The sequence below is a fragment of the Dioscorea cayenensis genome, chromosome 4 (genome assembly GCF_009730915.1).
Source record: "Dioscorea cayenensis subsp. rotundata cultivar TDr96_F1 chromosome 4, TDr96_F1_v2_PseudoChromosome.rev07_lg8_w22 25.fasta, whole genome shotgun sequence".
Classification (NCBI taxonomy): domain Eukaryota; kingdom Viridiplantae; phylum Streptophyta; class Magnoliopsida; order Dioscoreales; family Dioscoreaceae; genus Dioscorea; species Dioscorea cayenensis.
Window position 1 is genome coordinate 4797781 of NC_052474.1, and position 15878 is coordinate 4813658.

General features: G+C 34.7%; 1 protein-coding gene across 2 annotated transcripts; it reads left to right on the plus strand.

The window, feature by feature from the left end:
• Positions 1-2811: 2811 nt before the first annotated feature.
• Positions 2812-14611, plus strand: LOC120258320 (SAC3 family protein A). Of its 2 annotated transcripts, none has more exons than XM_039265688.1 (13): positions 2812-3060; positions 4947-5736; positions 6409-6846; positions 7414-7515; positions 8831-8934; positions 9255-9435; positions 10347-10844; positions 10981-11121; positions 11248-11307; positions 12007-12137; positions 12558-12691; positions 12777-13009; positions 14084-14611. In XM_039265688.1, the coding sequence occupies exons 2-13, from the start codon at positions 4963-4965 to the stop codon at positions 14180-14182; spliced, it is 2895 nt and encodes a 964-aa protein (XP_039121622.1). In that variant the 5' UTR covers positions 2812-3060; positions 4947-4962; the 3' UTR covers positions 14183-14611. The 2 variants fall into 2 exon arrangements, with proteins under 2 accessions (XP_039121622.1, XP_039121623.1); XM_039265689.1 differs by lacking the exon at positions 2812-3060 and having other exon boundaries at positions 5146-5275; positions 5374-5736.
• Positions 14612-15878: the final 1267 nt, after the last annotated feature.

The following is a 15878-nucleotide window of genomic DNA, read 5'->3' on the forward strand; positions in this document are numbered from 1 at the left end:
TACCTGCATGTTTATCAAGATAATTAGCGCCTTGGCATCCACCATTACTTAAGCCTTGAGTTCTGGTTCAAAGGTTTGCTTGGACTAATATCACTAAAAGTCCCAGGGGAGATGGAGTGTTGAATCTGCACACTCATGGTGAAACAGTGTGGTATACTTTAAAAAAAAATTATGCATGCATGGCTTGTCTATTTTATTGATAATATGCACAAATCACCATATATGGATCGAGTTTACTGTTTTACCATTACACTATTATTATTGCGATGATGTATATATATAATTAATATTTATTAATGTTATTATTAAAGATCAATTCTTTTATATAATAAGCATGATTTGGAGCTATAAATAGACATGCTCTGCCTATGCTCATGCTTACACTTGAGAAGAATGTTGGTTGGGTCTTAAAGAGCTGCTAGTTATTAGTTTCATGAAATCGTAGCTGTTAGAATTGAATTCAAATATATATTAATGATTTTAATTTATAAACAACACATGTGCATCTTGAGCATGCTCAAGTCAGAGGCAGTAGCACACCTGGATATAATGCTTGCTTGCTGTATCATAACTAGTGGCCGGTTTATTTTAAGTTTATAATTAACCAACCATTCACAATCCAGTGGATTGAAAACCAATAAGGCAGATGACATCAGAGGTGCGTAAGTTACAATAGTTTGTAAATTTTATGGAAATAAATTTCCATGTCATACAATACTTGAGAAAAGAGAAAATGCTCCTCATGTATACCTCCCACGGGGAATTTTATGTATTGTGAGCTGAAGGACTCAAACTTAATAACCTTCAAATCTAATACAAGGTGAATACTTTTGATGTATGCCCGATTCCTTTGACTTATATATGTATTTATGATAATACTTTTAAAAAAATTAGATGGATACATGCACAACACAAACCACCTCAATAATAGATTATTGAGATTTGGTATTTTATTTCGCTTTCTAATTTATTCATAATTTAAAAAAAAAAAACACAGAAAGTGTACAATCAAGCTAATCTAATAGTAAAAAAAAGTGATTTTTAATTAGATAATCAGAAAATTAGAAAAAAAAAGTGTAATAATATGAAAACACGGCCTGACAAAATTTTTTTTATTGGTAATGAGAGTTTGTCTGTTTTTTTACCGAACTCATCTCCCCTGATTCTGAAACCAGGAAAAACCCTAGTTCTAGCCTATTAAAACTTGACACGTGTCCCCAATCACAATAGAAAAAATATAATAATATCACATGGGACACGTGTCAGAATATAATAGGTTAGAACTAGGGTATTCCCTGGTTCCAGAACCAGAGAAGATGAACTCTTTTTTACCCATGTCAAATGGGCAAGCATGGGCCACAAGAAAATCAGAGGAACACAACTATATTTCAGAGTTGGGCTTTTTGAGTTGGGCCAACCACCACCCATCCATCGTTAATGTCGAAGACCTCATAGTCTCGTGGGCCAAAACTAAATATTTGTTAATTGTTAGTGAATTTGTGTGCACGTGTATGCATGCGCATATATGGTGTTGCCGGTAAAGTATGTAAGGGGACAATTGCCTTCATATGGATAAAATTTAACAGTCTTTTATGTTGGATAAATCAGTGAACAATATATATACTTTTTCAAATATAAAGATATTTCTTTTTTAAAACCTAGGTAAGAGATATATTCTTTCTTTATTCCAGCAGAACATTTATGCCTTATGCCAAATTTTTTTTTATAAATATTATACTGTTTATGCATAAAATTGATTTTTTTTAAAAAAATCTTTTATATTACCTAAATATAATATACTCTTAACACATGCATTGATTATGCAGAGCTAATATTATTGCCCTAATAAATTAAATTAACACATACAAAACAAAAAATACTATGTTAATATTGAGCTAGCCTAATAGATAAAACATTTGCTCATATGTGGAGGAGGGTTATTTTGACTCATGATGGACAAAAATATATTACTCACAAGCAGTGGGGGACATGGATCCCCTCATGCGCAAAGTGCCATAAAAATGCCCCCAATATAGAAGAGGGTTTTATAGCCAAATGCTTTTGTTATTGAGTGAAAGTGCATAAGTGAATAACCAAATGATCAATTTTTTATTGCGTGCATGCTATTGTTATGTTTGTCACATTTATAAAACAACCATAAATTTATTTAAATTACAATTTCAACTATGCATTTAAGCCCCAGAGGTCCTAAACCTATGTTTTCAAATCAATTAATCCCCTATATTTTTATAATATTTCAATTTAATTTTTTATAGCTTTCATGAAATTTCAAAGCCCGGTTCTATATTTAAAAAACAAAAAAAATCTAGTAACATGGCCTATTATAAAATACTTTGGAGTCCAAACAAAAATTTATTTACTTATTTATTTTATGTAATATGAATAAGTCATGAGTTAGAAATGTAGATTAAGTTATTATTTTCAACACACTAGTTCATTTCTTTCGTGTGAGTGAGATTCAAACCAACATTCACAGTGAAACACAAACACTTTAGCCAGAAGACCCATGGCAATTAATTAAAAAATCGTTATTCTAAACAAATAATTTATCATTTAAAATTTAAATAAAATATAATAATTACTCAATAATTCCAAGCTGCGGGGTATTACCGAGCCCAAATTCAGGTTCGGTTCAAGTATCGGTTTTTTTTTATAGTAGTAAATTTGGAATTCCAAACCAGACTGGACCGAGCCAAGTGGACCTCGAGTGGACCCAACGCCCGGTCTTCCGGTTAGACTTAATCCCCAGCCCTGAATTCAATATAAATGCCGACAATTCCTTCTCGAGAGCAAGTGCTCTTGTGCCTCCGTTCTCCTCCGCGAGCGAGAGAAGAGAGAAGAGAGAAGAGAGAGAGACAGAGAGACAGAGAGACAGAGAGACAGAGAGATCTTCGCCGCTCCCGCCCTGACGCTGCGCCGAACTCCCCAGCCTCGCCTCCTGCGCCGCTGCCTCTTCTCGCCCTTACATCAAACCCTTTTCGTCCGGCCTTCTTCGTCATCCGTCCTGCTTGTCAGCGATCCCTGGCCACGCGCCCCAAGGTAATCTCCCTTCTCATCCTCTTCCTTTTTCTCTCTGGATCTATACTTAGGTTTTGATGCTTCGGATCTTGTTTGTTTTTGCCTGATTTTATTCGAATAAGGGTTTTGCTTTCGATGCCTTTGAGGCCTTGATTTTTTTGGATTGTGATATTGTTTGGTTGAATCTTGTGTTGTTCTTGATTTTCTGAATGTCTTGATCTGTGTTTCTGTAAGTTTTGTGGGCCTGTGAATTGAAGTTTGTTGACTGGGGCTGTTGCATTGCTTGTGAATGCAAATCTAGAGTTTTGGTGGATGTTGTCCGTGAGATGTTTTGGAATGATATAGTGGGTCAGAGATGTATATTTCATACATGAATTATCTCTTTATTAGTGTTTGTTTCGTTGTTTGTACCGAAAAAAGCATGAAAATTTTGGAGTGGAGCTGCGAGAAAAGGGCTAATGATTTCTTTGCGTGAAGAGATAATTGGGTTTGGCCCGTTTTGGGGAGCGGTATCTCCACACAAATGGTATAGGTCTTGATTTATGGTAGAACCAGTGAGAGAGAAGAGAAGATATCATCAACGAGGAGGAGATGACAGTTGCTAACGTCGTATAGTGAGCAATGTTATTAATCAAGTTCATGGTGGATTATCCGTCATGCATTGGTTAGAAAGATTTAGGGATTTAATTTGCCGTTTTTGTATCTGACATACTTGTGCTTTTGATTCATTTGTCGGTATGCGAGCTTATTGAGTTAAGAGATATGGATATGGTCAGTACTGACTCTAATTATTTTGATTGTCTTTGTTCTTGGCACCGCTTCATCCCATAATAGTCATCATGGGTTTGAAATTATGGGTATAGAAAGGCATTACTAACTTCACCATAAGAATATATGATAATTTTTGAATCAGAATCATGAGTAGGGTATGGTTTAATTATTTTATTTCCTTTTATATTATAGCGTAAGGACTACAACATAGCATACAATATGCAAAATTTTATATTTGACGATGTTGGACACCAAAGAAGGTTTAAGACTTAAGTGCATGATCTCTATATAATTGATATAAATGGTATGAACATGTGACATTGGTCACAGATGACATTTGTCAGTAGCAGCAGAGGATCTCTTCTTCTTCTTCTAAGGCCAAACGAGGAGAGCAGGATGCTCAAAGATTTTTTGGAGAGAAATTTTGTAGAATAGGAAAGTTCGGCTTATCCTGTTTGTGGGTTTAGTATTGTAATTTAAAGCTTTGGATGCTTGTATTCTATAAAATAGTCAACATAAGATGTAACTAATTAATAGCCAACTTTTACCTGGTTTTATCGTCATTTGGGACTTAATAAATTAAATTTAGTACATGTATCTAATTCATGTGCATGCTTTGGTTTGTGGTTTTACTAATTTTTTTTACCCTTGTTAAGTAGGTTGGCTTCTCTATTTAATCTTATTTTTTCTAATATATTAATGAGCAAATTAAATGGGACATACCTTTGAATGGCTAGGCCAATTCATTGTATCTTGCAGTGATTGTAATAATCTATGTACCTTTGAAATATTTTTTGCTGTTTCCCTCAAATGGAGTCCACCATCAACAGGCATACATTTAGATGGGGCAAACAATTTATTTCATAAACCTGTAAAGATATGTATGTATGTATAATGTACATGTTTATGTTTGTATGTATATTATATAGTAAGTTCAGTTTTTTATGTTCCAATCGTGAATTAATATTTAGTTTATTTGACTAACTGTATTTTAGATTTTTATTGTTCCAGAATTATTTCTTTAAGTATTATTATTGTTGTTGTTGTTGTTGTGAACTTTGGAAGCAAGCTACAGTTTTTGAGATATTATGCATGTTTCAATCCTGGTCATCATGTTTTTTGGTGCTTGCAATCAGGAACTTTGGCTGTGCTATGGAACCTACTGCATTTACTAGTGGCGTTGGTCATGGAACCCCTCCTAGTTCGGGCTACAATTTTGATCCACAAAAAGAAATGGCTGTCTTGGGAAACACCCAGATTGGAAAAAACGATGCTTCATATGCACCAGCTTCATCAAGTCTGGAGGCCACAACAGCAACTCAAGATTATTATGGTTATGCATCATATAGAAATCCTACCAATCCTTATGCATATAACAATACAGAGTATCCGAATTACTATTATGGTTATCAGCAGTCACCTTGTGTTTCTTCTTCTCATCAAGTAGGGGCAAATCAAAATTCAGGTGCTCCTTATCAGCCTCTTATCTCATTTCAGAATTCAGCCTCTTCTGTGGGTCCTACAAGTTATTCTGGCACTTACTACAATACTGGTGATCATCAGACTATGGCGGGATACCAGAGCAACAGTTACAATAATCAGAACAATATGTGGAATGATGGAAGTTTTGGAAGTTACAATGCTCAGCATTACCCAAGCTATGGGGCATCTTGTGCGAGCTCAAGTCAAAGCAGTAGTAGTATACCTGGAAATAATCCTCATTTGCAGTATCAATATAATCAGTGGCCTGGTTATTATAACCATCCAGCATCCAGTGTTAGTGCTCCTGGAATTGAAAGCTTGTCAACTAATCCTCCAGTTCACGGTGTTGGTGGAGGATACTCATATGCTAACAACCAACCTCCACCACCTGGGACTACATCTTGGAGAAGAGATTCTGTCTCTTCTGCGTTTCCCACTATACAGGTTGACTTCTTTGAATGATTTGTTAATTAGCACAGCCTACTCTTATCATATTTTGCTTGCATTTGCAGTAACTGGCAAGTAAATGGGTATATCAGTTTAAAAAAACATTAATTTTCTAGTTTTTGTCATTGTTCTGTTCCCTGCCATCACTTTACATTTGAGCATCTTTTTCTTCCTATAAATAGTCCAGAGTTATAAACAGGCATTTGGCAAAATACTCTATATGTCCTTTTTGTTTTTTAAAATCTCTTATTTGAAGCTTTTAAGATAATTACTCTTGTTATAAAATCTTTCTTGTTAATTGAAGCTTTTGAAAAAGCATTCTCCAAAATGGCACAAAATGTCCTTTTATTAAATGCCCATAACTATAAATTGTTGCACACCTACTGACGATTGAACTTAGGAGATGCCTTCTGGAAATCAATGCTTTCCCTGGGCATACTTTTCCAGGAGCATTAAGAAGCTGTTTCAGCATCGAGACTCAACAAATTAAGAATATGCTAATAACTTCGATTTATTTTTCTTTGGTTGCTGACTTCTTGTATTATCTGTAAATTACTAGTGAATTCATTATCATTAGTTGACACTAGTTGGCACCAATTTTATTGTATAAGGCAAACATATATCTTTTTTTCTGATTTACATAGATAAATATGATTTTTATTTTTGCAGGGGACGCCTGAAATTGCAGGACAGAATCTTAATGCACTGGAAGCCAGGGCCCCAGCATTGCAGACAACACAGATAAATCAAGTCTCATCATATTTTCAAAAGCCTTCAGATACAAATATTGTTTCAGATTACTCTGAAGATCAACAAAAAACTACTATTATACAAGGTTCCAGTTTACAACTGTCTTCAACTAATCAAATTTCTGAAAATTTTCAGCCACCCTTGCAGACAGTGCCAATGATGGATACTCGTAGGATGCCCAAAATACAAATTCCAACAAATCCAAGAATTACATCAAGTTTGCTGTTGGGCATGCCCAAAGCTGAGAAGGAAATCCCTATGAATAGTGCGACACCAAAGCCAGCCTACATTAGTGTCTCAGTGCCTAAGCTTAATAACAAAATGCCCTCTCATGATGATTCTGAGACCAATATTAAGGTGGACACTTTTTTTTTCTTTTATTTTTAAGCATTAATCTTGCTATAATTATGATTTAACTCATAAAAGTTAATGTTTAGCTATATAATTGAAGGTAGATACGCAATTTTGATGTAATTTGTTTTGTTATCTTTTCTGAATATATTCTCTACTTTTAAACTGATTTTTCATAAATTTGAACTGTTATATTGCTGTCTTACAATGGAAATTGCTGGGTACTATTCCTCAATGGTGGTGATCTTATCATTCCTACAGTGCGTATATGGTAGATGAATCATGTCCAGAAAAGCTAATTTTTTGCTGCTTGTATTGGCAAATTTCTTGATATGCTGCATTCATGTGGAATTATCTATAGGAGATGGATCATGTCCAGAGAAACCTCGTTCAAAAATATATTCATGGTTGAAGCATGTATTTATCTTAGATATTTGTTTAATGTTTGTGTCCATCTTACATCGCATCTCTACAAAAATGCTCTGGTTTGATTTAACAGATGCAAGGAGAAAGCCTGATTTAATCTTGCCCATTAAAAATTAATACTATCTGGGGGTTTTGTGATGTTCTTAGATGGGGACATTCCCTCCTTCACTTTGTGCCTATGTGGAGAGAACGTTTGCTCGTTGCAAAGATGATGCACAAAGAGCTGCTAACCAAGAATTAATGAAGGAGGTAATCTTCTGCAATGAAGTCATTTTTAATATGACATCACGGGTTTTATTTTTAATATTTGGATGCCTTGTTAGCACAAATCTGCATCTTTTGTCAGTTGTTCTTGCATTCACCATGCTTACAATGTGATTTTATTTTGTCTATCACGCCCATGCTAAGAACTTATTATGAAAGGCTTACAAGAGTTAAAACTGTATGCTAAAGTCTAGCTATTTAAGAATGAGTAATTTCTGAAAAGCAAATTTGGATAAGTTCTCAGGGATAGTCTGCTATTTATTGCTCATACTTTATATATTGTGAGATGTTTGTTATTATTAAAGTTCATTATCTTGAAAGCTTTTATGTGGCTCGTTTTTATTTACGTTTTTGGGTTTTAAGAGAATAAATTAAATAAATACTGTCTCATTCAGATGCTTACATGCATGACAGCAATAAAGATATAAAGAAGACAGCTATTTCAGAATTGTATTCCCATTAATTGTCTGGTGAAGGAAATCTTGTATTGGAGTTATAACAAGTAAAATCAAAGTAATAATTTTCTTAGTTACCATTGCTGCAGACCTCATGCTCAAGGATTATCACCTCTTGATGCGTTTGTGGAATGGTTTGACATGGATTAATGATTGAGTGTAAAGATTCTGATGATTCAAATGGCAAATAGAGATATTCATTGGCTTCTTTTAGCAATGTATAGAGAATAATGAAATTGATGGCACGGAGGTAACTAAAATGCCTGGAATTTTTTATCCACTCTTTGAGCATGAATGAGAGAGGGCAAGATAACTTCCACCTTACCTTACTGCTAGGGAAAAAAGCTTTCTTTGTTCATTTTCTGATCTTGATGTGTTATACATGTGTTATACAAAGATGGATGCATCCATCCATGGCTATAGAACTTTTGGTAGACACATTTTAATTTCATTGTTCTGCCAGCACCAGAAGATGAAATATATTCCATTGTAGTTATAGATAGATTATATTCCTTTCAGGGAAACAGTGATTTAGAGGTAGATGATTGACAACTTCTAGAGAATGGAGCCTAGATGGAGGAGCTCTGTTTATCAAATTTTGTTTGTTGGCCTTCTGCCTGTTAATACTTAGGCACTCGATCCAATTATATTATTTGTTTAGTTACAGCCCAAACTATTTTAAACTTTGGGTGAAGGCCAAATTATATTAAGTTTTGTGGTGGGCAAAAAATCAATTTTCAATGAACTCAGATTGGTGGTATCATTCTCGAGTCATGCTGTTTATTTCAAGGTTTTCTTTAGTTGCTATTGATTTAACTAAGCAGATTCTTTATGTTTGTGTTCAGATGATCGCCAAATCATCTACTGATGGAACACTTTTCACAAGAAATTGGGATATTGAGCCTCTTTTCCCCTTGCATATTGCCACTTCGGACAAGGCTGATCAGAAGTATGTTTTGATCTTGTTCAACCTTTTAATGATGACTAGGCATTCTTTATGAACGGTCCTAGACTTTAATAACTCCAATTTATCTTCTGTATTTTATTACACGTTGCAATCATCTCTATTCTAAAGAGTAATAGATCTTGTGTTCTGCTGGTGCTACCACCTCAAATCTACTGCATAAACTCATGCCAATTGCGTAAAATGTTTGTTGTGCTTCAGCATGTTTTGTGAGAAATCATCTATTTAATTGTGAAGTTCTTTCTTTTCATGAAAGAAGTGATGTACTATTTCAAATGACTTTCAAAGAATTTGTCCTTTTGCAGCAATATGTTGAGTTCTGGTCCTGTTTCTTCTTTGCCAACACATAAAAGAAGCCCAACAAAGCGCAGTAAAAGTCGTTGGGAGCCTATTCCGGAGGAGAAGCTAGTTGAGAAAATAGCATCAGTGAGTAACGAACCCGTAAAGGATGCTAATGGGAATCAAATCTCTGAAACAGAAAGAATGGTAATGTTCGATGTATTGTACTTTCTGATGTCAGGCTAAACACTGGGAGTCTGTGCCTTTGTGATATAATATTATACATGTCACAAAGTAGTTTAGAAGAATTCCTAAAGTTGATCACTTTTTAGGATGAAATTTTGCATCAAATGGATCATCCACTTTGTTTTTAACACATTCTATTGAGTGACCATTACTTTTAAAAAATGCAATAGTTGCCGTTTAACTGATATCACTATGATAGGTTCAACTAGAATCACACCTTTCTTTTTGACGAAAAACTGTCATCCCACTTGATGACCTTAATTCTGCCATAACCAGACAACTTGGTCATTTGCACCATCTTCCCTTTACAAGCAATCCAGTGAATCACCAACGAGACTGTTATGCTAATTATGGCTTATTCAAGACATGAACCATCTTCTTCTCATTTTAACGTTTTTGCAAGACAAACATGTCTTCAGTCATGCCTTTGGTATCTCTGCCTACACCTTTCTTGCGTCTATTTTTGGACCAGTAGCACCCATGAAATTCTTGTTTTGGATGAATTGGAGTGTTTGGTATCTCATGATGTGGGTTTCCCATATTGGCTGGAATCTAGACATGAAAGGTACAAAGGAGACAGTGGGAATTGGGATACAGAGAACATCTTAAGTATTTTCCTACCAGTAAAATGGTTGTTTTCGGCGTAGGTTACAAAGTGGCTTCCTTGAAACTTCTCTGACAAGGTGGCTGTGACTTCATTTTATGAATGTTTTGTCTCCCATTCTACTAGACTAGGCTAAATGCTTCTTAATTTGTGCCTTGCCTGCAATCTTTTCTGTGCTTGGTTTTATTTCCATCATGCTGATTTCGAGTCTTGCATTGGTTTTAAAGCCATCAAGAACCAATATTGCTGTTGTTTTTGTTCTTAACAGGTGCAGGCTGATACCAGAAAGCATGATCCAAAGGACAATGGTTGGGGTGGTTTGAAATTTTTTGCATCTCAACAGAAGAACCCTTTTAATAAAACTATACAGAGACCTGTTAAGAAGCCACGATTTGGTGACACAGATTTAACTGAAAATGCTAATGCTTCGAGTGACAGTGACAAGGAACAAGGCTTGACCAAATATTACTCTAGTGCCATTGCACTGGCAAATTCACCTGAGGAAAGGAAAAAACGTGAACATCGATCTAAACGCTTTGAAAAGGGAAGGAGTCACCCAGTTGAGTTGAAGTCTTGCAGTCCAAAAGTTGCTGGAACTGGAAATTTGTACCCAAGACGAGCCAGTGGTTTGATGCCTGTTAGAAGTGATAACAACAATAATCAGGTGGTGGAAGATATTGACCGGGATGCACTCACGGTTAGAGGAACTTGCCAAGAAGTTGAGAAACGCTATCTTCGGCTTACATCTGCACCTGATCCAGCCAGTGTAATGTTCTTTTAAATGATTTCCTTGTAGTTCTTAATATTTTTTCCAAAATTAAAAAAATAATGCTTGGTCTCATTGAAGTGTGCCTTTTCTATTTGTAATGTTTCTAGCTAAATAAGAGACATCTTTAATGCAGGTGAGGCCAGAAGATATCTTGGAGAAAGCTCTACAGATGGTTCAAGCTTCTGGAAAGAATTACCTATACAAATGTGACCAGCTTAAATCAATTCGTCAGGATCTGACAGTTCAACGAATTCAAAATGAGTTAACTGTCAAGGTTTTTGCAGTACCTTTTCTTTATTTTGATATATATCACGTGACCTGAGTGTTTTTCTGAGATCTGCGGGATATTCAACTTCTAATATTATCTTTTCGGGATTGAGTTAGATCCTTTTTCTTGTAGGTGTATGAAACTCATGCAAGGCTGGCACTTGAGGCTGGGGATTTGCCCGAATATAATCAGGTTATTATACATTTGAAAGTTTTATTCTAAATCACTACCTGTGGCCTGTGGGTGCCTATTACCATACTTATGGTAATTTTGCTTGCAGCCTACAATCTAATGAAAACTCACCTGCTATTTTATCTATATTATGATGCTGTGGATTGGTTTTCTTTCTATTCTTTAATTGCATGGATTATGGTTGTAATGGTGATTGCCAAAATTTCTCTGGTTTGTAAAGTACTAAAGTGTACAGTTGATCTATTTGCTCTTACTTCCTAGAAAGTATTTTCCAATTCAACAATGATAATAAAGCTAGTGTTGTAACCAATGATATTGCATGCTTGGACTTCTCTGACCTCAGTGGTATTGCAATTATCTTATATTGATGGAGATGGTCTTGTTAAGTTTTTAACACTCTCTGATCCTTCATTCTCAGCATATTTTGTGAAATGGCTTGCTATTTATTTTCCTGTCTTGTTATGTAGAAGTGTTTGGCTCTTATGAAGTCCTTTCCATTTTTAGGGCTGATACTGATAGGTGAAGGATATAGGTCTCTCTTATCTTTTGTGTATCAAGAATTTCTTTTGAATATTTGCCATGCTTACTAGGAATAGGTGTTATAAAAATTATGGTTAACACTGATTTTTGTGGCAAAAGCTTGCTTACATTATGTTTATTCTGCTTTACACGACAATCCTTTTATGTTCTATCTTGCAGTGTCAATCACAATTGAAAAACCTTTATGCGGAAGGAATCAAGGGGAGCTACATGGAGTTTTCTGCTTACCATTTGCTTTGTATGATTTTACACTCCAATAACAAAAGAGACCTTTTGTCAACAATGGCAAGGTATTTACATTGTAGAATAAAATGCAAGCATCTAAATTAATCGTCGCCAATATGCACTTCATTTCAGCTATTTATACATGGCTTTTTAGTCTCATTGCGGAATTTTTATTCTTTTCCCTTGAGTGGCATGTCTTGATTTATTGGAATGGATATAACAAACCCGTAGTAAGTAGAGAGTTATGTGCTAGAGATATGCATACACAGACGCGAGTATGTAAGTATCAGCATGCATATAGAAAAATTTAGAGCTAGCTATGAGCTGGATGAATGTATAAATATCAAGGCATATTGAAAAGACTGTTTAGGTTATATCAAGGATTGCTATCTCCTAAGAACTGTCAGTATGTTTTTGTACTTCATGCCCTTACCACCAACATTCAATATTTCACAGCTCATGACATTTTGTATTTTTACTTTCAGGTTATCAGCAGAAACAAAAGAGAATGAAGCTGTTAAGCACGCCCTCGCAGTTCGCAGAGCTGTTTCGTCTGGAAACTATATTCAGTTTTTTAGGCTATATGGAAGGGCTCCAAATTTGAATACATGCCTCATGGGTTTGTCCTGTTCTTAATCAGTCATTTCTATTTTCTGGATGCGCTACTACTGTAATGGTCAGAGTGGATGGCATCTTGTTTGCAGGTCTTCATGTAGAGAAGATGAGATTTGAGGCTCTCAGATGCATGGCAAAATCATATCGCCCAACAGTCCCTGTTTCATACATCTCTAAGGTTTTGAGATTCTCTAGTAAAACACCTGTAGAAGAAAGTCCAACCAAGCTTGCTGATGGTCTAGTTGAGTGCGAAGATTGGTTAAAGGCACATGGTGCGGTTCTTATCATGGACAGTAATGGGGAATCACTGATAGACACCAAGGTATCCCAAATTTGTCCTTTATACAGTGTTAGTTGAATTTATAACATGGTATTAAGTTGATATTAGAAACTTAACCATGACAGCATAATATGATTCACGGTAATTCACTGGGTCCTAGAAACTATTACTGTGAACATAATAATTTACTCAGAAGTGAAGATTTTGCTGGTTGCCTATTTGTAACATGATTACTATATAAAAATAGTCAGAGGCCAAACAACAAATTTACCATATGTAAAAAATTTTAAATAATTTTCTGTGATTAAAATAATCTGGAAGGGCTTCCTTTTAGTCTATATAACAATACTTTGTCTGTTAGAGCAACAGCAGCAGTATAAAGAAATTATGATTGTTTTTTTAGGAACAGAAGTTCAGGAAGTAAGAATGTGAGGACACATGCCATTTTTAAAGCTAGGCACCAGTATTATTCTATGAAATTTCCTTTTATCAGATCAAGGTATTGCAGAAGATTTTCTTCTAATCTGATAGAGTGATGCTTTAATTATGGATTTTGCATTATAACATGAGATTGGGTTCCTTCCTTCTGTGTGTGTGTCTGTTTTTTTGGGGGAAAAGGAGCTCTAAAAGCTATTTATTCATGTGAGAAAAAGGAAACAGCAAGAGAACTAGACTAACAAGACAAAACAATCAGGAAAAAAGTCAAGAGGAAACAGAGAAAAGAAAGAACATAGAGTATCTAACATAAATGCTTCATAATCCATCGTGGTAGGTCTCTTCCTTCTGTGTGTTTTATCTTACATGTACGCAAAATGATTCAGCTTTCATGAGATTCGCATGAGATATTCATTCCATAATCAGCATCAATTTTTGGGATAAGAGCAGGCAACTAAATGATATTTGACCTTAGTAAAATATGATGTTTGGTTTTCCAAATGTTTGTGCAGCCCTGCTTTACATTACTTTTGGTTTAATGAGATGTTCAATATGATATAGCTTCCATATATTAAATCCAGTGTGGTTTGGTTCCAATCTTTAATGGTAGTGCAGATACTATGTACATGTTCCTCCTTTTCTGACCATCTAGTTTACTGCTGGGAATATTTTACATTGCAGGTGACATCATCTAGTCTTTACATGCCAGAGCCTGATGATGCCGTGCCTCATGGGGATGCAAACCTTGCAGTTAACGATTTTCTGACAAGAACATTATGAGGCATTAGCATTCTTTGTGTACAATACATGAATATATACATACATATATATAAGCATTCATTCCCAGTGCAGGCCAATGAATAATGCTAATGGCAATTGATCAAGATATTTCTGTGTAGCATTTTGTGCAATGAACATGAAAGATTCAAACATGATGCTTGTATGCTGTCCTTGGAAGGCTGCTAGAGTGAAGCCATCACAATAAGTCACTGCACATCAAGGAAAACAATAGATTACCAACTTCTATTTGACAAAATGCAAATGGAATGGCCTTGGTGGTTACCATTATCTTTTGAAAGCATGCCTGAGGTGTTACTGGTCAGGTGGGACTCAAAACTGTATGCAATCTCATTTGAAGGGTAGGAGCATCTTGTAAACAAAATTTACAAATTACACCAATTAGATAAATCTGAAAGGATGGTATTTTCATGTTTTGTGACCACTGTTTTTGGTCAAGTAGGTGAAAAAATTATGATTTCTCAATTTACTCTGTTCTACGCTGAGCCACCATAATGGCACCATGCCATAAGAAAGAGGATTATAGACAAGTTTTCAAGAGCAACTTCAGGAGCAACTCATGAAAACTACAAAAACAAAATTAAGGAACTTACTGCCAATGTTTCTGGCAGAGTTTGCCACTAAAAGAAATTTCTTACTGCTAATAATTCAAGAGCAACCTCAGAAGCAACTCATGAAAACTTCAAGTGTGGCATACGACAAGTACTGTGCAGATGAACACAAGAAAATTCTTATGGCATCTCAGCTAAGTTTACCGAGTTACTTGTCAACGAAACCAATCTAATCTTCTTTTTATTTATGCCTTATGTTATTCATAGGCTCATGCAAGATTGCTTAAAAAAGGAAAGAGGAACTACACGTGCCAATTAAGTTTTGGTTTCCATCCGAACTTGGTTAGACCGGCACAGAAAGCAAAAATATTCAAGGTTGTCAGACCCGGACCGGTCCGGCCGGTTCAATCGGAAAAACCGGGAACCGGCCATGTGACCGGCTCGGGTATACCCCATTGAACCGGGTATGAAAAAACTCGGTGTTAACCAGGTGACCTGGGCGGTTTAACCGGGAACCGATTGACCCGCGGCCGGGTCAATCAGATCGCAATGTTTAAATTTTTTTTTTACAATATTTAATAATTTATTATTATTTTCTCATTAAAAACCACAAAATCGTGTATATTTATTAATATTAATTTATAATTTATAATCAATAAATAGAATTACAATATATATATATATATATATATCATAAACATACCAACAAAAATTAACATTTAAAAATAAAATCTATTAATATATTATCTACCTACTTTCTAAAATTTAAATTTATTAAAAAAATAAAACAATAAATGAGTGTAACTTTATTATAAAATATAAAAATAAAATATTTTAATAAAATAAAAAATATAAGAATTTAAAATAAAATAAAAACTCAATTGAGATATAATAATTAGTGAATTAAATTTTTTATTTATTTTAATAAAATCAACCAATACAAACAAATAAATAAATAATGCCGAGAGAAGTTCAATAATTATATATTAATATATTAAATTTATAAATATTTAAAAAAATAAAAATAAGTGACATAATTAAAAAACACTACTGTATATATTGTTATTTATCAATTTAAATATCAAATTTGAGTAGTTTTTTATATTATAATTATAGTTTTAATATTA